Raw genomic sequence first — 14,188 nt, 5'->3', positions numbered from 1 at the left:
AGGCGTTCCATGTTCCATCCACGCCATCTTAATGGATTGTCGATCGATGCATTGTCTGATGCAAATTTATCTGATACTCCTGCGTCTGAAGGACTTTGGTCTGCTCCATATTCCTCTGCTCCATATTCCTCTGCTCCATATTCGTCTGCTCCGTACTCGTCTGATCCACGCTTGTCGAATTCAAATTCGTCCGACGCATCTTCATCTGGTGTATCATCGTCTGCTCCATACTCGTCTGATGAAAAGTCGCCCAATGCACTTATGTTTGACGGAAATTTGTTAAATGCACTTTCAACGTCCTCGTCATCATCACCCAACGCCCATAGGCCTGTTCCACTGCCGACAGATTCATTATAGAGTATATCTCGTTTGGAAACAAGCCACAGTCGGTCCAATACGTCCTTGGCTCCCAGAAGTAGCGACGGTATCTCCAGAGCCTTATCAGCCTCTTCATCAGAGCGTGAGGCATGGGATTCGTAGTTCAAGAGCTCATGGCACACATCGAGAGCAAATGTGCCTACCCAATAGATCTCCTCCATGACATCAGCAAGTCCCTGAAACAGGCGCATGGTAGGTGGCCATTCCCACTCTGATCCCGGATTTTCATCAGTGATCCAGGATTCTAGTATGGCAGCCTGTAGTCTATTAATCTTCGTAGGCCCCCGAGGAAATTTTCCACTCTCTTTAACTAGAAGTTTGAAGATTGCCGTTTGCTTGCAACTGGCAGTGGCAAGGCACGGGCGAGGGAAGAAGCTGCACCGTAGCAGCATATCGATGAAACGCTTGCGCTCGGGCCTAACCTCATGGGCCCAGGCTCTACTGCCTTCAACGATGCGAGCCAGTCCCCCAATAGCACGACTATCTTTCTCGCTATAATTCCGATAATCACGATCGTCCTCATCGTAGTCAGGTGAGAATTCGGTACAGAGATCCACTACCGCGCCCTCCTCAATCAGCAACTTGACCGCTCCCACCGTTCCGGATAGTGTAGCTGACAATAAAGGCGTCAGGCCATACTGGTTGACTCTTTCGAGCATTGCCCCGTTCTTGATTAGTGCTTTAGCAGCCTTCATCTTCCCGAAGTTCAAAGCTCGGAGCAGGGGCGTATCACCCTTGGAATCAACAAAATCTGGCGAGGCGCCCTGATCCAGAAGGAACTTGACCATTTCCACGTTATTACTCCGTGCCGCGGCATGAAGTGCTGTTTCGTTGTTCTTTGAAGCGGTAGAGCAGTCGATATCAGCCCCTTCTTTGATTGACAGCTGGACCAAACCTTTGTGTCCCCCGCGGGCCGCAACGTACAGAATTTTGTTCCAGACGTCAGGGTTTACCCTAGCGCCTGCTTCAAGGAGGATATCAACAACTCGCTCACGCCCAGCGCTGGCAGCAGTGGAAAGCGGAGTTTCGTCCTTTTTATGACCACTGCCATGGTTCAGATCAGCTCCTTTACTAATTAATAGCTTGACCAGATCCTCATTCCCGTTACCAGCCGCAATACATAATGGAGTGAAAAGCCCTATATCCACAGTCGCGCCTGCTTCAAGTAGCACTTTCACCACCTCCACATGTCCCTCTTCCGCGGCGCAGCCCAACGCCGTTTCTTTGGCACCGCCCTTTCGCACTTTGTCAAGTACAGCGCCGCGCCGAATGAGAAATTTGACAATCTCCACATGCCCTCGGCGCGCAGCCAGCCGCAGCGGCGTATCTCCCGGAGTACCTGGGTCATAGTTGAGTTTAGCGCCGGTTTCAACCAGCATCCTAACGACGCTCTCGTGTCCATTGTCAATGGCATGGTGGATAGGGCCCATGGAATTTGAATTTGTCATGTTGATGATAGCGCCCTTCTGGATGAGCAGCGCCACCAGGTCTTTGTGTCCCATGCGCGCGGCAATTGACAGGGCCGTGTCCCCTTCCTCGTGGTAGGCGTTTAGATTTTGGTCCCAATAGTCGAAGCCGACCTTGGTGAGGCCAAAGAATCCCAGCACTTCGAAAGGCAGGTTTTCTTTTATCTCGCCAACGTAGTAAATATCTTGGTATAGGACGCTCTCGATCGTCGATAGACTTGATCCAATCTCGTCCCTACTGCTCCGGAGGTATCGTCGGGCAAGTTTGTGTGCTGGCCCATGTATTTCATTACTCTGGCGGAAGTGATGGCCCCAGTTTAGGGCTGCATAGTCGAACACTGTGTGGCTATCGTAGCCCCATGGCCTAGAGTATGGCAGGTGATTGTGATTATCGAGCTCTGGAGAGTTGTCGCCTTCGTATACATTACTTTTGTCGGTATTGTCTTCGTCGCTATCATTTTTGTTATGATCGCTTTTGTGGTGCTTGCTGTCCTGCAAATGCTTTTCCGCCTCATCCACGTCGGGGTTCGGAAAGAATAAAAACGTAAGGCAAGTGGCAGCTAGAGAACTATGCCACTGCTCCCTACTCAGGCCAAACAATTCCTCCTGGCGAATAAAGTATTCCTGCAGTGAGTAATGGACCAGACGAATTGTCGATGTCCCATCCCCAACAACAATTAGCCCATGGCAGCAGGCTAGCAAAGGCTCCACATCCGGCTCCCCCCTGGGATCAAACTGCGTATCACCCTCTCTAGTGGCAAGTATCGTCTTTAGCATCTTGACGGTGAAAGTTTGCAGGCCGAAATGCACCCAGGTAATCACCTTCTTTGCAAGCTCTGCTAGAGGGTTAGCCTGCTGCTCGATGCGAGAGAGAGAGCCGGCAAATGCTTCCCCGAGGTCCTGTGGTAGTGTTCTCAAGCGCTCTTCCCGGTCTCGTTTGCTTACGGCGTGGAGGATAGAGCGGACTTGTAAGACTGGTAGTAGGAACCTACATGGTTATAAGTGGTGATCAACCAACTTGTTTTGAAAGCCTGATAAAGTAGCTCCGAGAGGAATTACACTCACATCCCTCGCGCTGACCCAGCAACAGTAGCAATGATATCTGCTTTTAGCTTGCTGTCCATGGCGTTAGGTGCAACGTCATTAGGGCCCCCGATCTCGCGTACGATAAAACGTCGAATGTCTTTCTCCTGAGCCTTAACGATGATGGTATGCTTGTTCTCGAACAATTCGCCAACGATTTCTTGCGTGTGGGTGCGGCTCGTAAGATACAGTCTCAGGGATGGTTCATCCCGCAAGCACTTTATCAGATCTCGCAGAGGCCCCTGTGTCAGCTCATCAAGAGCATCAAGGCAGATATAGACTTTGCTGAACTGGGAAATGGCTGCGATGTACATGTTCCTCGCGTCTTCGAGTGTCATTGCCCGGTTGTCCCGTATGCAGCGCTTGTGGATTTGCGTGATAGTCTCGGGTATTTGAGGTAGCCGCTCCAGGAGCTGCTTTATTATACTTCCAAGTATGTTCTCTGCCTTGCGATGCATTGGGTCTCGGTAATCACAGTACATATATGCTAGTCCAGAACACGGGTCGGTAGCTATACTTTTTGCGAGGTGGTCAATGACAAGGGACCTATAACTCAAGTGTTAGTCACTGAAACAGGGACCTTGTCTGTAGACCCTGATGGCCACTTACGTCAAGATTGTCTTTCCAACACCGGGATTTCCAAAACAACATAGTACCTGCTTTGCGTTGGCGACGAGGGTTGAAGACCATTGCTGAAATACCGCATCCTGAAGCAACCACAGCCCTGTATCCTCTGCTCGGGCTTTCTGGTGGTCACTGTGCCGGGCCGATGAGTTGAGCGGCGTCAGCCATTTGTACAGCGCCTTTCGCTGATGGCTCTGATTCAGTTGCTTCAAGTCGGACGCAATATCATTGGTAACGGATTTGAGATCGCGGACTAGATAGATCAGGAATTTGTCAGTTCATTGCCTCAATCAACAACAAATGACTCAATTACCTACGCTCAGACATTATCATGCGTGCTTCGGGTGTTGTCCTGACATCGGTGACATCCATATTGTTGAGGAGCTCCTTCGCATAAGCGGCTGCAGTTGCCGCCGCATACTTCTGCCACTTGTCGTTCTTGTGACTATCGCAGTAGTCACAGATGCCACGAATAACCAGACAGGGGAAATCGTTCATTAACCCAGCAGCTTCGGTTTCCACGCAGAGACATCCTGTGCGACGAAGGAGCTCGCATTCTCTCGGATCCTTGACCACCTTGTTTCCCGACGCAATCGTACCGTAAAATATATATGGGTCATGGTTATATCGCCCTTCCCGCATAACTTGTTTCTCGGCATTACATCCACGGCAATCAGCCCCGCTTTCGTGTTGATAATCTGCTCGAAACAGTCGGTCGTTCTCTGCGCCCTGATAAACATAGCCAGGCCCTTGGCGGGGCCTAGCCATGAGAGGGTACTTGTGTTGCATTGACGCAAGGAACCGAGGAATATCACTCTCCACGATTTCATGCTTCCCCTGCAGCGCGCTCACCCCATTGAGCAACGCCCTCGGCGGGCAATTCAGCGTTCCTGTCTCCACGAATCCATCAACCGTCGCTTTCCCCAGATCATACTGTCTCACACCTCCATAGGACCCCGAGGGCTGGCTAACAACCACATCACCGAGCCGGATATCTCGCTCACCGTCCCCGTCAACATCGGGAATCCCGCCCCCAATCCCAACCATAAGCCCGAACTTAATCGCGGGGAAGCTGGAGAGCATATGGGCCGCTGCCGTGGCAGCGGGCGTAACCCCATAACGGCCCGCAGGGAGACTAGCAATCACGACGTTGTGGTCGCCGCCGCCCTGTTCGCGTATTGAACCTAGGGTGTAGATGTTGTCGTCTGTCGGATACTTGTGTCGCGGTGGTGCGTGTTTCTCGTCGAGCATTGCTTCTGCAGCGGCTCTTTCGTGTGGGAGGGCGGCGAGCCACCCGATAGCGTAAGATGCATTGTCGAGCTGTTTTCGTGCGTCCGCCATTAGTTATACTCGGCCTCCGTGAGGCGAGAAAAGTAAATGTCGAATTGTGATGTTTGAGAGAGGAAGGGGGAAGTGAGATGTCAGATGGGGATGATGTGCGGGGTCTGGGAGTGGCGCGTGTTTAGGCATCCGGTGCCATATTCGCTTGTATTATAATCCCACTGAGATACGGAACTAGGCTAGTCAAAGAGTTGTCAGCCTCATTCAAGGATCCATGTGGCCAATCCCAAGGATGTGGCATATAGGCTTCCTGCATTTGGAGCGATATTAAAATTATGAATAGTCAGATCTGCTATCTGTTGCATGGCAATGTTTTTGGCCTCATATCGGTTCATGCAACGGGCGAGATGACTAGTACTAGACTCTCCTATACGGGTTTACAGGTTCCAGTGCTACTTACGCCCATTGACATTAATATGTCATATGCCCACATTAAGTGCAACTATACTATCTGAACTACCAGTCACAGTGATATTCCCATCACGCTGTCACCCATCTCACTCGCGCTGACACAGAAGTCAGCATCTTTCATCATGAAAGCAGCAATACTCCCTGTGCTCGTTCAACTTGTAATAGAGTTGATAATAGTAACTTAAGTAGGGCTGAGGGTATGGGAAACAGGGTTTCCCATACCCTATGGTTATATGTATTGAATTCGTAGATGGGTAGAATTTCAGATCCGAAGGAACATATAGCATTGATGAATACGAGATTGACGTGTGGTGAGATAGAAATTGAGTAATACGCATGCAAGATTAGACCCTGCTTTGCGATCAGCTATCAGGTCAAATACTCTGCTATTTACCTTACTCCCAGTGACGTGTATCACAGTCAAAGACCTTTACTGTAAAAAATAACCAGGACACAAAGATCACGCTGCGTACTATGGTAGATTTATTTCAGAAAAAACATTGTCATGATCCAAAGCTGCCAGGAACATAGTCTCAGAGACTGCTCTGGATAACCTCAAATAGGGTTGAATACATTAAGTCTCTAGTTAGTAGCAGGTGATCCAGGAGTTAGGGCTATACAACTAGCAGCACAACTATTGAATCCCTGTTAGAACATCCATACACAACTTGAAAAATCCTTTGTTGTAGACTTGTCCATTCATATTCTTCAAAATTTGAGAGAAACATACGAGATGAATCAAAGTGCGTCGTGTGAAGGCTTTATGCCTTTGTACAGTGCCTTTGAATAACGTATTCTCCAATCTAAGAAAAGACAATGGCATTGTATATCCCAGCTTAACAAAGGAATTCATTGCCGCCTGTGCATAAGGAACCTGGGGACCAGAGTATAAATACCCTCATGGCCCTACATAACAAGATTAACCTAATCACCAAACCTTCACCCTAACAATCTGCCATCGCAGTCACATCACACACAACAAACAAAACAATGGCCCCACCACCCAAGTACGACGTATCACCCGAGGTGCCAATTCGGGTTACTGATCTTCTAAACCAGGCTCAGATCCCCTGCTGTCTTTGGGAAAATCTCATGCTCAGTGTCCTCGGAGCATCAGTGGAAGTCACGGTAAGTATCCCCCTCCTCTCCCCCATCTAACAAAGAACCAACTGCTAACATGCTAATAGGACGCAGATTTTATCATTCCAGATCAGCAGATGGCGACCGCAGCCGTAGTCCTCGTAAGTAACAACTTCAAGGAATGCACAATGTCCGTGGACGACTGCCCCAAGTTCGGCCCGCTGCGCGGCGAGCCCCGTCCAGCGCGCCACTTCTTCTTTGACGACGGGACGCACACCGGCGAAAACTCCCAGACCGTGAATCTCTGGGCCCACCGCTCTCTGCTGGGTCACTTCCCTGAGATCCCTTGTAATGTGCCGTCTAGGGGCGTGCACGGCCACCCCTACATCTCCGCCGCGCACACAACCCTCCTCCCGCCCCATGTTCCAGGGAGGTGCATTGGACGGCTACAGGATCTTGTTGTCGAAGGCCGGAGGGTCAACGTAATTACCTTCAAGCCAACCCCACTGATTGAGCATCTGCTGATCCTGCTCTCCCGGGACATTGACCGCCGCCCTCCGGCTGAGCATGTCTGGCGCTCATACCTCTCTGCTATCCTGGAGGCCCAGAACTACCATGGAATGGCTGACGTTGCCGGTTTTGAGTGGGCACTGACAAGGACAGCTTGGGTTGCCTTGCTTGAGAACTCGCCCTCGAGCTTTGACAAAACATTGAGGCGCATGCAGGCGGACGATATTATGGGGAGGACGCGGGCGCGCTGAGCGTTTCTCTGCATCTAGAGCGGGTTTTTACATCGTTGTCTATATAGATTGTATGTTTTGGCTTTGGTTTTGTAAGCGCATTACTTGCGGGATTTGGTTAGCTGCGAATGGAGTTCTTATGGAGTTGTTTGATTAATTTATTGATAAGGCGGGTAATCCTTCACGGTGTGTCCATTTAGTCTGCTATGCCTTCGTAATGACGTACTTCCAGAGGTTATACTCTCCATATAAGTAGTTATCATTTGACGATGGGACATAGTACTTTAGTCAGAGGGGTATTTCTAGGAGCCCTGTCGAGCAATTTCCAACATCGACCCATGTCTTACTGTCTTTTTGGCGTCAATTAGACCCCAGTGAGCCACCCTAAACTTCAAACGATTGATCAGCAGTAGAAGAAGCTCGTGTGCCCTTCGCTAGATAGAGCTATAGCACATATCGCTCTCCAGCGACTATCCCGAGATAACCTCCTCTTTATCACCTTGTATAAATATAGAACTCTAGTCCAGACACGGTTTAGAACTGGCCAGGACCCTTCCCAAAATAGGCCCCCTCCGGAACTTTCAGCCAAGGCACCGATTTCGCATCGTCCGTATCTGCCCCAACTGTATTTCCCCACCAGGTGAGGTTGATCCCATGGTAGCTCAATGCAAAGAAGATAATGATCGTTGCAAGCGCAGTTCCCGTGTCCATTGCTGCTTGAAGGAGATCTAACCGACTGATTAGTTTCGTTTTTGTGGCTCCTGCGTTAGGGTTAGGGTGGGTGGTACAGTTGTAGCGTTTCCACCAGTCTAAGGCGCGCTTGCGTATCAGATAGTTGAAGATGAAGCCCACGATGAACCACAAGGAGTATTGTGCTAGTCTTTTTAGCCTTGCATATTGAAAGGGGGGAGTGTTGTGATGAGAAACATACTGGTGTTTGCCGGGGGAATGTTGCCCGCCGCATTGAAAAATATAGGGACATTGACATAGCGGACCCAGCTGGTGGGGTATCTCCTGTACAGAAGATAGACGAGAACAGTAACAACAGGCTGGATGGTTAGTGTAGCCCACATCACGTAGAGATAGACACTTACTCCAATTATAAAGAAGTATACTAGGCCGTTGTAGATCTGCCCTGACTGGAACATCCTCTGCGGGCCGATTGTTCCCCATATCAAGGACGAATTGTACATCACTTTGGCACCGTTGCAAGTAAATCGCTGCGTGTTCGTGGGCTCACAAAGCTTGTCGATGTGTCCGAGCATCCAGCGGAGTACTTTTCTATTTTAGTTACATGCAGGGCTATAGAACGTACAGGTCATGATCATTACCTACCTCCCGTTTGTATCATGGTTGCTAGGATGCTCGAGTATATTTGACCGAAGAAGAGAACTCGGGGAGGAATTTTCTATCTCTATCAACATCAATCAGTTGAGGAAGGGAAGAAAAGTAAAAGCTCACCATATACTGCCCCAACTTCAAATCCTGCGCAAAGTCCAACCCATGCTTCACTGCATTATTGCCATAGCACTTTACCATTGTGTTGGCGATAGCATTCCCAGGCCACGCATACCCGGCAATGAACTCCACAATAATATTCAAAAACACCCGCTGGTTCGTCGTCCCTTGGAGGATACCCTCCGGTACGATTAAGACCACCGCCAGCCCAAAACACACCACGAGGAACCCCCACACGGGTAGTCCCGAGTCCCAGTACTGAACAGTCAGTATCCCCAAACCCAGTACTATTACCGTCAGTGCGGCGTACCACCAATCTGGGACCTCTGCGTAGGCGTGCATTAGCCGCCGGTGGATGTCTTCACCGCCGTGGCGTGAGTTTTTGACCTTGGCCCAGATCTCTTTTCCGTTGTAGAGATATGTGTGCACTATAATAGAGGTCACTGCGGCGAAGGAAAGTCCGTACGTAAGCGAGTATGACATGGAGATGTACATCGGTGAGTAGGTTTCGTATTTGCTCTGAACGAAGTTGAGGCTGGCGTCGACTACGCGAGAGACATTGTATTGCTGACCGGTGTTGTCGTATGTGCTTGCAGATAAAAGGGGGAGACTACCTTGTTAGACGAAGTTTGATTTTTGGGGGGATATCCTTACTATGCACTATTCCAAACATTGCTGTAGTATAGGATCGGGGAGAGGAAGAGATAGAATACAATGACCACTGCGTAGGCGTTGCAGGTGATGTAAAATGGCGTGGTTAGAGGGAAGCCCGCGTAATTGATCTGCGTCCAGTCGAGGCTAATAGGCAGTAAGCCCAAGCCGGAGTTCATCTGAAGCCATATAAGCCCTAATCATGAAATCCCAGAGTGGTGTTACATACCCCAAATATGGTGTTAACCTTTTGGTTGTTGGGGAAGATCCACGCGATAAAGGCGAATGTGGCAAGACTCGTCCAAATATAATCTGGAAACCAAAAGATCACAAAGGCAAACACTGCAAAGTATATAAAGAAGCGGTATCTGCTGATGGTCCAGCCATTGGCAGGCGTGCGGCTCTCTGGTTCATGCAGCGCTCGGAAGAGCACTGTGGACGAGAGTGACGTGGGCCATATGAGCGCTCCTGGATAAACGAGCCATCGTCGTGCGAGGCCTGCCAGACCGAAGCTAATTCTTTAGCAGTTGGTAGAAAAGAATCTGGGTGTTCACTCACCCGAGCATCTGGGTAGTCAGTAAGTATAGAAAGCTGAATCCCGGCCCATAGTCTCGATTCCAGAAGACTGGGCTCACTATGGCTACAAGTGACCCCTGTGCATACGCCGTACCTGCACTTATATTGACGCACTGCCCTATGTATTAGGGCTGCTATTCTAAGAGTTGTAAGTCAACTTACGATTACCACTAGGGCGTGCTCCTTGATGGTGAAACGTCCGGGGTTGATGTCGAATGTGAACCTCCCCAAAGGCACCCTCCACCGCGGCAGTTTTTCCCATGCTCTGCCAATGGGGAATACCAAAAGCTGGGCAACAACATAGCCAATTGAAAGGGATGGCTATATCGATCAGTACCACGCAGACATTGCAGGGAAGACAACGTACATATCGCAATCCAAAAAACTGGTTTACTCCAGCAAAAAGCACCACAAACACAGTAGTCAATATCCACGCGCGAACGGCTACCAGTATCAGCAATTGTCGCTTGAAGAGAAACGAAAAGCCAGCTTACTATTGCACAATAGCTCAGGGTCATCCTTATTGGATACGCATGCTGCAACCTCCGGGACTAGAAGTTGTCAGTTGGGACAACCAGGTATCGACTATTTATCCGACACTCACATGGGGACTGGTCTCCCTCAACATTACATTTAAACGCTTCAACTGGAGTTACTTCGGTGAGCTCTGAGTAATTGATCCACTTCACAGCGGATTCGCGATGCTCGCCCTCCTCGATATGTGTCGCCTCTGTCGGAGGGTTGTCCTTCGCCTCGGAAATATCTTTCAATTCAGTTGCCATATCTTACTTGGGCTCTTCCGCGTGGTAGAGGGGTGATTGTGACCAAATAGCGGTGATATATGCCAGCTGGGTGGCCGTTCGAGAGAAAATGAGGTCTATGCAAGGGTCGTGATCACCGACCCACCTCGCATGGGACTATGTGTCCGATAGGCATGGCGTATGAAATCACATTGTGACCAACTGGGAGTACACAGGCGTAGTATTTCTGCTATATCTGGGGTAATATGCTTCTGATGAGCGACAAACACAAACTGGTAGTAGAGAATTATCCATTCATGGACCGCATTTTGGAATACCTGCATGTTCAGATTCCCGATTTTCAAGCTTGCTGTAAGCTGAACCGACTTCTTCATCGGAGCAAAAGACATGCGCTTCACACGGGTCGTGAGTGTGATGTGATATACACATGCTAGATATGCTAGGAGGCAATGATATGTCAGCGCAGCTATACCTCAGAGCAATCACTAATAGTATCAGATGAAAGACGGATGTTGAAAATAACAAATGGAATATTGGAGCAGAAAAAGACCGACGAAGCCCAGCCTACATGATCCAGAACATGTCAGGACCAAAACTCAATGCAAGCAGGCTTTGTCCCCACATGGGTTTTGTTACTCGTGCTGCCGAGGACTTGATCATTCAATCCGTACCTTACTATGTCTTATTTACTGAAATTAACAAAATGCCCGGACTTTCAGTATCAGTATTAACTATTTTATTATGAAGTTTGTACTGCAATAGAATCAATGTAGTATACATGACCCATAACTCCCAATATTAGATAGTATACACTACCCAGCTCATACACCATGCACTTATTCCACCCCATCCCGTACGCAAATTCATGATCTAAAATCACGCATCTAATCCAGATCCAGCATCTCGCCAATGATCTTAGCAACACCCTCCAGCAAATGGAAAATCAGCTCGAGAACACCGCCCAACAGGCCGAAGAGGAACGACAGAAGACACTCAACGGCCTCCAGCAGCTCTTCGATAACATCGTCGAGCCCACAGTGGGAGTGATCGTGCTCCTCCTCCTCCTCCTCTTCCTCATCATCATCATCGCCGCGAACGCGCAGATCCCTCGCCGTCAGGAGCTTAGCCCCAGTCGCAGGCGTCTGGCACGTCAGCCTCTTGGAGGCGATCTTGTCCTGCGAGTGGGTGAGAAGCTCGTGAAGGGACTCGATCTTCTGCATAAACTCGTTGAAGTCGCGGGCCTCCTTGTCGCCGTGTCCGTGGCGGCGGCTGTGGCCGGAGCCGCCGGTGGTGATGGTCTCGTTCGTGGGGGGCTTGTATTTGCCCTTATGCATATCGGACAGCTTGAAGAGAATCGGGTGCATCCGCTGGACGGTCCTGTCCAGGCGGTCGACATTGTGGCAGTTTTGGAGGGTCGCGCGAGGGTTGAGCGCGTAGGCGAGAGGGAAGAGAGCGTACGCGTAGACCGCGAAGAGGATGGTGGTCAACTGCATCTTGGTGGTTGTTTTGCAGTAGTGGGGGAGGGATTGACACTACGGACGGTGCAGTACGCTGGGGAGGAAGGATGGGCTATTTGTACTGCCTTTCTCTCCAAGAGAGATGATGGATTCGTTGGCGATCTCCATAAGAACCTAGATATGGCTTGTTTATCCTTCTCTGGATCTAGGCATCAACGCTTTCACTGGTCGTTGCTCTCCTAATCTCGCTGTTTTGTTTTCTTGGATCTATCGTCGATGCGATTATCCTTCCTAATATGGTAGACCCCTGACGATCGTCATGCTTTTTCACTGTCGATCGGGGTTAGCCGACGGCCCTAAGAATTGTTAGCTTGAGAACCGAATCTCACACTCGGTTTTTTCCGACGCGTCCTGTGCGCACAAATCTCATATTCGTGTAAATGCTGGAGTAAATCCTACTCTCGTGTCTTCCACATTTGATATGTAGAATCCGGGGATACTACCCGCATAATGGGGGCATTAGTGCTGCTGCCCCGGCCGTGGTTTGATCCTGATAAACATCTCCGGCGGCACATATTTATCATCCACAGAACCATCCCCAGTTCGGTCTAACGGCTGGACCGTTGCCATCAATCTCCGCCATTCACCGAGTACGGCGTCGATCTCGGTCTTGGCGTCGCCCGCAATGGCGTCCATTTTAATGTCGTTGCGGTCGTAACCGAACGGGTCCTCCAGCTGCGACCCAATGCCCTCAATTCCGTACAGCGTGAAGATCACCAGACTGGCGATAGGGACTGTCCACCAGCCGAGGTCGTCGACCATCCCGAATGGGATAACGCAGCCGAATAGGGCCAGGACTTGCTTTTGGTGGATCCTAGGGGGTCAGGTTCGCTTTCTGGCTTGCAAGAATAAATAGGAGGCTACTTACAGATGCGCCACTGGGATAGGGGTCAGTTTAATCGTCTCCATTTTCCCGTAGGCGTCTACCAGTGTATTGAGCTGTGCCTGCATCTGACTTGCCGCGGGCGCATTGAACCACTCCCTCTCAACGCCTCGCTTGATAAAGCCGTCGATAAAAAAGGTTAATTGGAAGGGCAAGCCCAGTCCCTCATCCTCATGGCCCTCCACATCTGCAGGTAGCAAACTCGCATAATCAGCATCGTACTTGGCGATGCCGTTCTCTCCAACGTCGTCTCCCAGTGCCAGGGTAGCGCCCCATTCCGCGCGGAGATGATTCTTGATGGCATACGGCATAGCCATAAGCGTTCGTATCGTGCGCTCGATATCGTGCTTTTCCGCCTCGTTCAGCGGCCGCTTCGTGCTGTAGCCATTGGTGATGGTCGTGCGGACCAGGTTTCGAATGCATGTGTAGACCGTCGTCGTGGCGTTGCGACCGTCCCAGAATCGGTTATACGAGGTTTGGTTGCGGAAGACCAGCATCAAACCGACCACTATTGACAATGACGGAATCTGGCTAGTGAGTCGCCGCGAGACTGCATTAGGGTAGCGCGGGGTAACGCGGTACACTTACTATGCTACTGGGGAGCCCGACAGTGTCAAAGACATATTGGTCTAGATAGACAATGAAAGACGTAAACAGCGCGTGGAATATCACAGACAATATGATGGCGCCGTGAATGGCGCCTTTCACAAATCGGAAAACAAGCGGCCACCTTCGCGCGCGTTAATATCCAAAATCAATGTCGAGGTAGTACCTCTACAAGCAGACAACTGCTACATACCGGCGGGGCTTGCGACGCGCAGTGAGCAGGTGCGGATATGTCCCCGTGCGTTGGTGATGCGGAGCGAACACCCTGGAAGTCTGCCGACTCATCGCCGGCGTGGCTGGCTCACTGAAGTTTACTCTCATCTTGCAATCTTTCTTTCTTGTTTTTGGGTCCTAGGACCAAATGACGCGTCGTAGAAATATTGAAAGCGCGGGGTCTTGGATGTGGCGGTCAGAACGCGTCTTGGGCGATAAATTAGCCTGCTCCAGTGCGTCCCGCATCAGGTTAAGCCAGCCCTCCACTAGTAGAAGGTTTGAACCTGGATAGGTTCCACAGCTCGTTGCCCGGACGGATGCGAGGACAAAGCATGCCCTTTTATTGAAGGAGGGGAAGCTGACCAAAAAACCTATGGCCAAGCTCTTAAAGGTCGCGACG

General features: G+C 50.2%; 5 protein-coding genes across 5 annotated transcripts; 1 reads left to right on the top strand and 4 right to left on the bottom strand.

Annotated features, from left to right (window-relative positions):
* Positions 1 to 2,276: 2,276 nt before the first annotated feature.
* On the bottom strand, positions 2,277 to 4,892 carry P168DRAFT_313597 (uncharacterized protein; the record flags this gene model as incomplete). Its single annotated transcript, XM_024839681.1, has 5 exons — positions 2,277 to 2,832; positions 2,910 to 3,473; positions 3,537 to 3,804; positions 3,869 to 3,974; positions 4,125 to 4,892. Coding segments are annotated over 5 exons (2,262 nt in total), but the record flags the coding sequence as incomplete, so codon positions are not given.
* A 1,401-nt stretch (positions 4,893 to 6,293) lies between these two features.
* On the top strand, positions 6,294 to 7,144 carry P168DRAFT_330648 (uncharacterized protein; the record flags this gene model as incomplete). The annotated part of the gene is made up of 2 exons (XM_024841605.1): positions 6,294 to 6,431; positions 6,491 to 7,144. The coding sequence occupies 2 exons, from the start codon at positions 6,294 to 6,296 to the stop codon at positions 7,142 to 7,144; spliced, it is 792 nt and encodes a 263-aa protein (XP_024688682.1).
* A 513-nt stretch (positions 7,145 to 7,657) lies between these two features.
* P168DRAFT_300234 (OPT superfamily oligopeptide transporter) lies at positions 7,658 to 10,590 on the bottom strand (the record flags this gene model as incomplete). Its single annotated transcript, XM_024838401.1, has 13 exons — positions 7,658 to 7,851; positions 7,912 to 7,998; positions 8,055 to 8,172; positions 8,218 to 8,399; positions 8,459 to 8,531; positions 8,585 to 9,191; positions 9,236 to 9,411; positions 9,462 to 9,744; positions 9,791 to 9,921; positions 9,971 to 10,129; positions 10,176 to 10,252; positions 10,303 to 10,359; positions 10,413 to 10,590. 13 exons carry the CDS (start codon positions 10,588 to 10,590, stop codon positions 7,658 to 7,660), a joined length of 2,322 nt encoding a protein of 773 aa, XP_024688681.1.
* Positions 10,591 to 11,453: 863 nt separating this feature from the next.
* Positions 11,454 to 12,062, bottom strand: P168DRAFT_322544 (uncharacterized protein; the record flags this gene model as incomplete). Its single annotated transcript, XM_024840584.1, has 1 exon — positions 11,454 to 12,062. The coding sequence occupies one exon, from the start codon at positions 12,060 to 12,062 to the stop codon at positions 11,454 to 11,456; it is 609 nt and encodes a 202-aa protein (XP_024688680.1).
* Positions 12,063 to 12,545: 483 nt separating this feature from the next.
* P168DRAFT_322543 (bestrophin family protein) lies at positions 12,546 to 13,896 on the bottom strand (the record flags this gene model as incomplete). Its single annotated transcript, XM_024840583.1, has 4 exons — positions 12,546 to 12,900; positions 12,955 to 13,496; positions 13,558 to 13,699; positions 13,769 to 13,896. 4 exons carry the CDS (start codon positions 13,894 to 13,896, stop codon positions 12,546 to 12,548), a joined length of 1,167 nt encoding a protein of 388 aa, XP_024688679.1.
* Between the last annotated feature and the right edge of the window lie 292 nt (positions 13,897 to 14,188).

The sequence above is a fragment of the Aspergillus campestris genome, assembly GCF_002847485.1.
Source record: "Aspergillus campestris IBT 28561 chromosome Unknown P168scaffold_16, whole genome shotgun sequence".
NCBI lineage: Eukaryota > Fungi > Ascomycota > Eurotiomycetes > Eurotiales > Aspergillaceae > Aspergillus > Aspergillus campestris.
The sequence above is the reverse complement of the archived record's forward strand: the minus strand, read 5'-3'. Positions and strand labels throughout refer to the sequence as shown.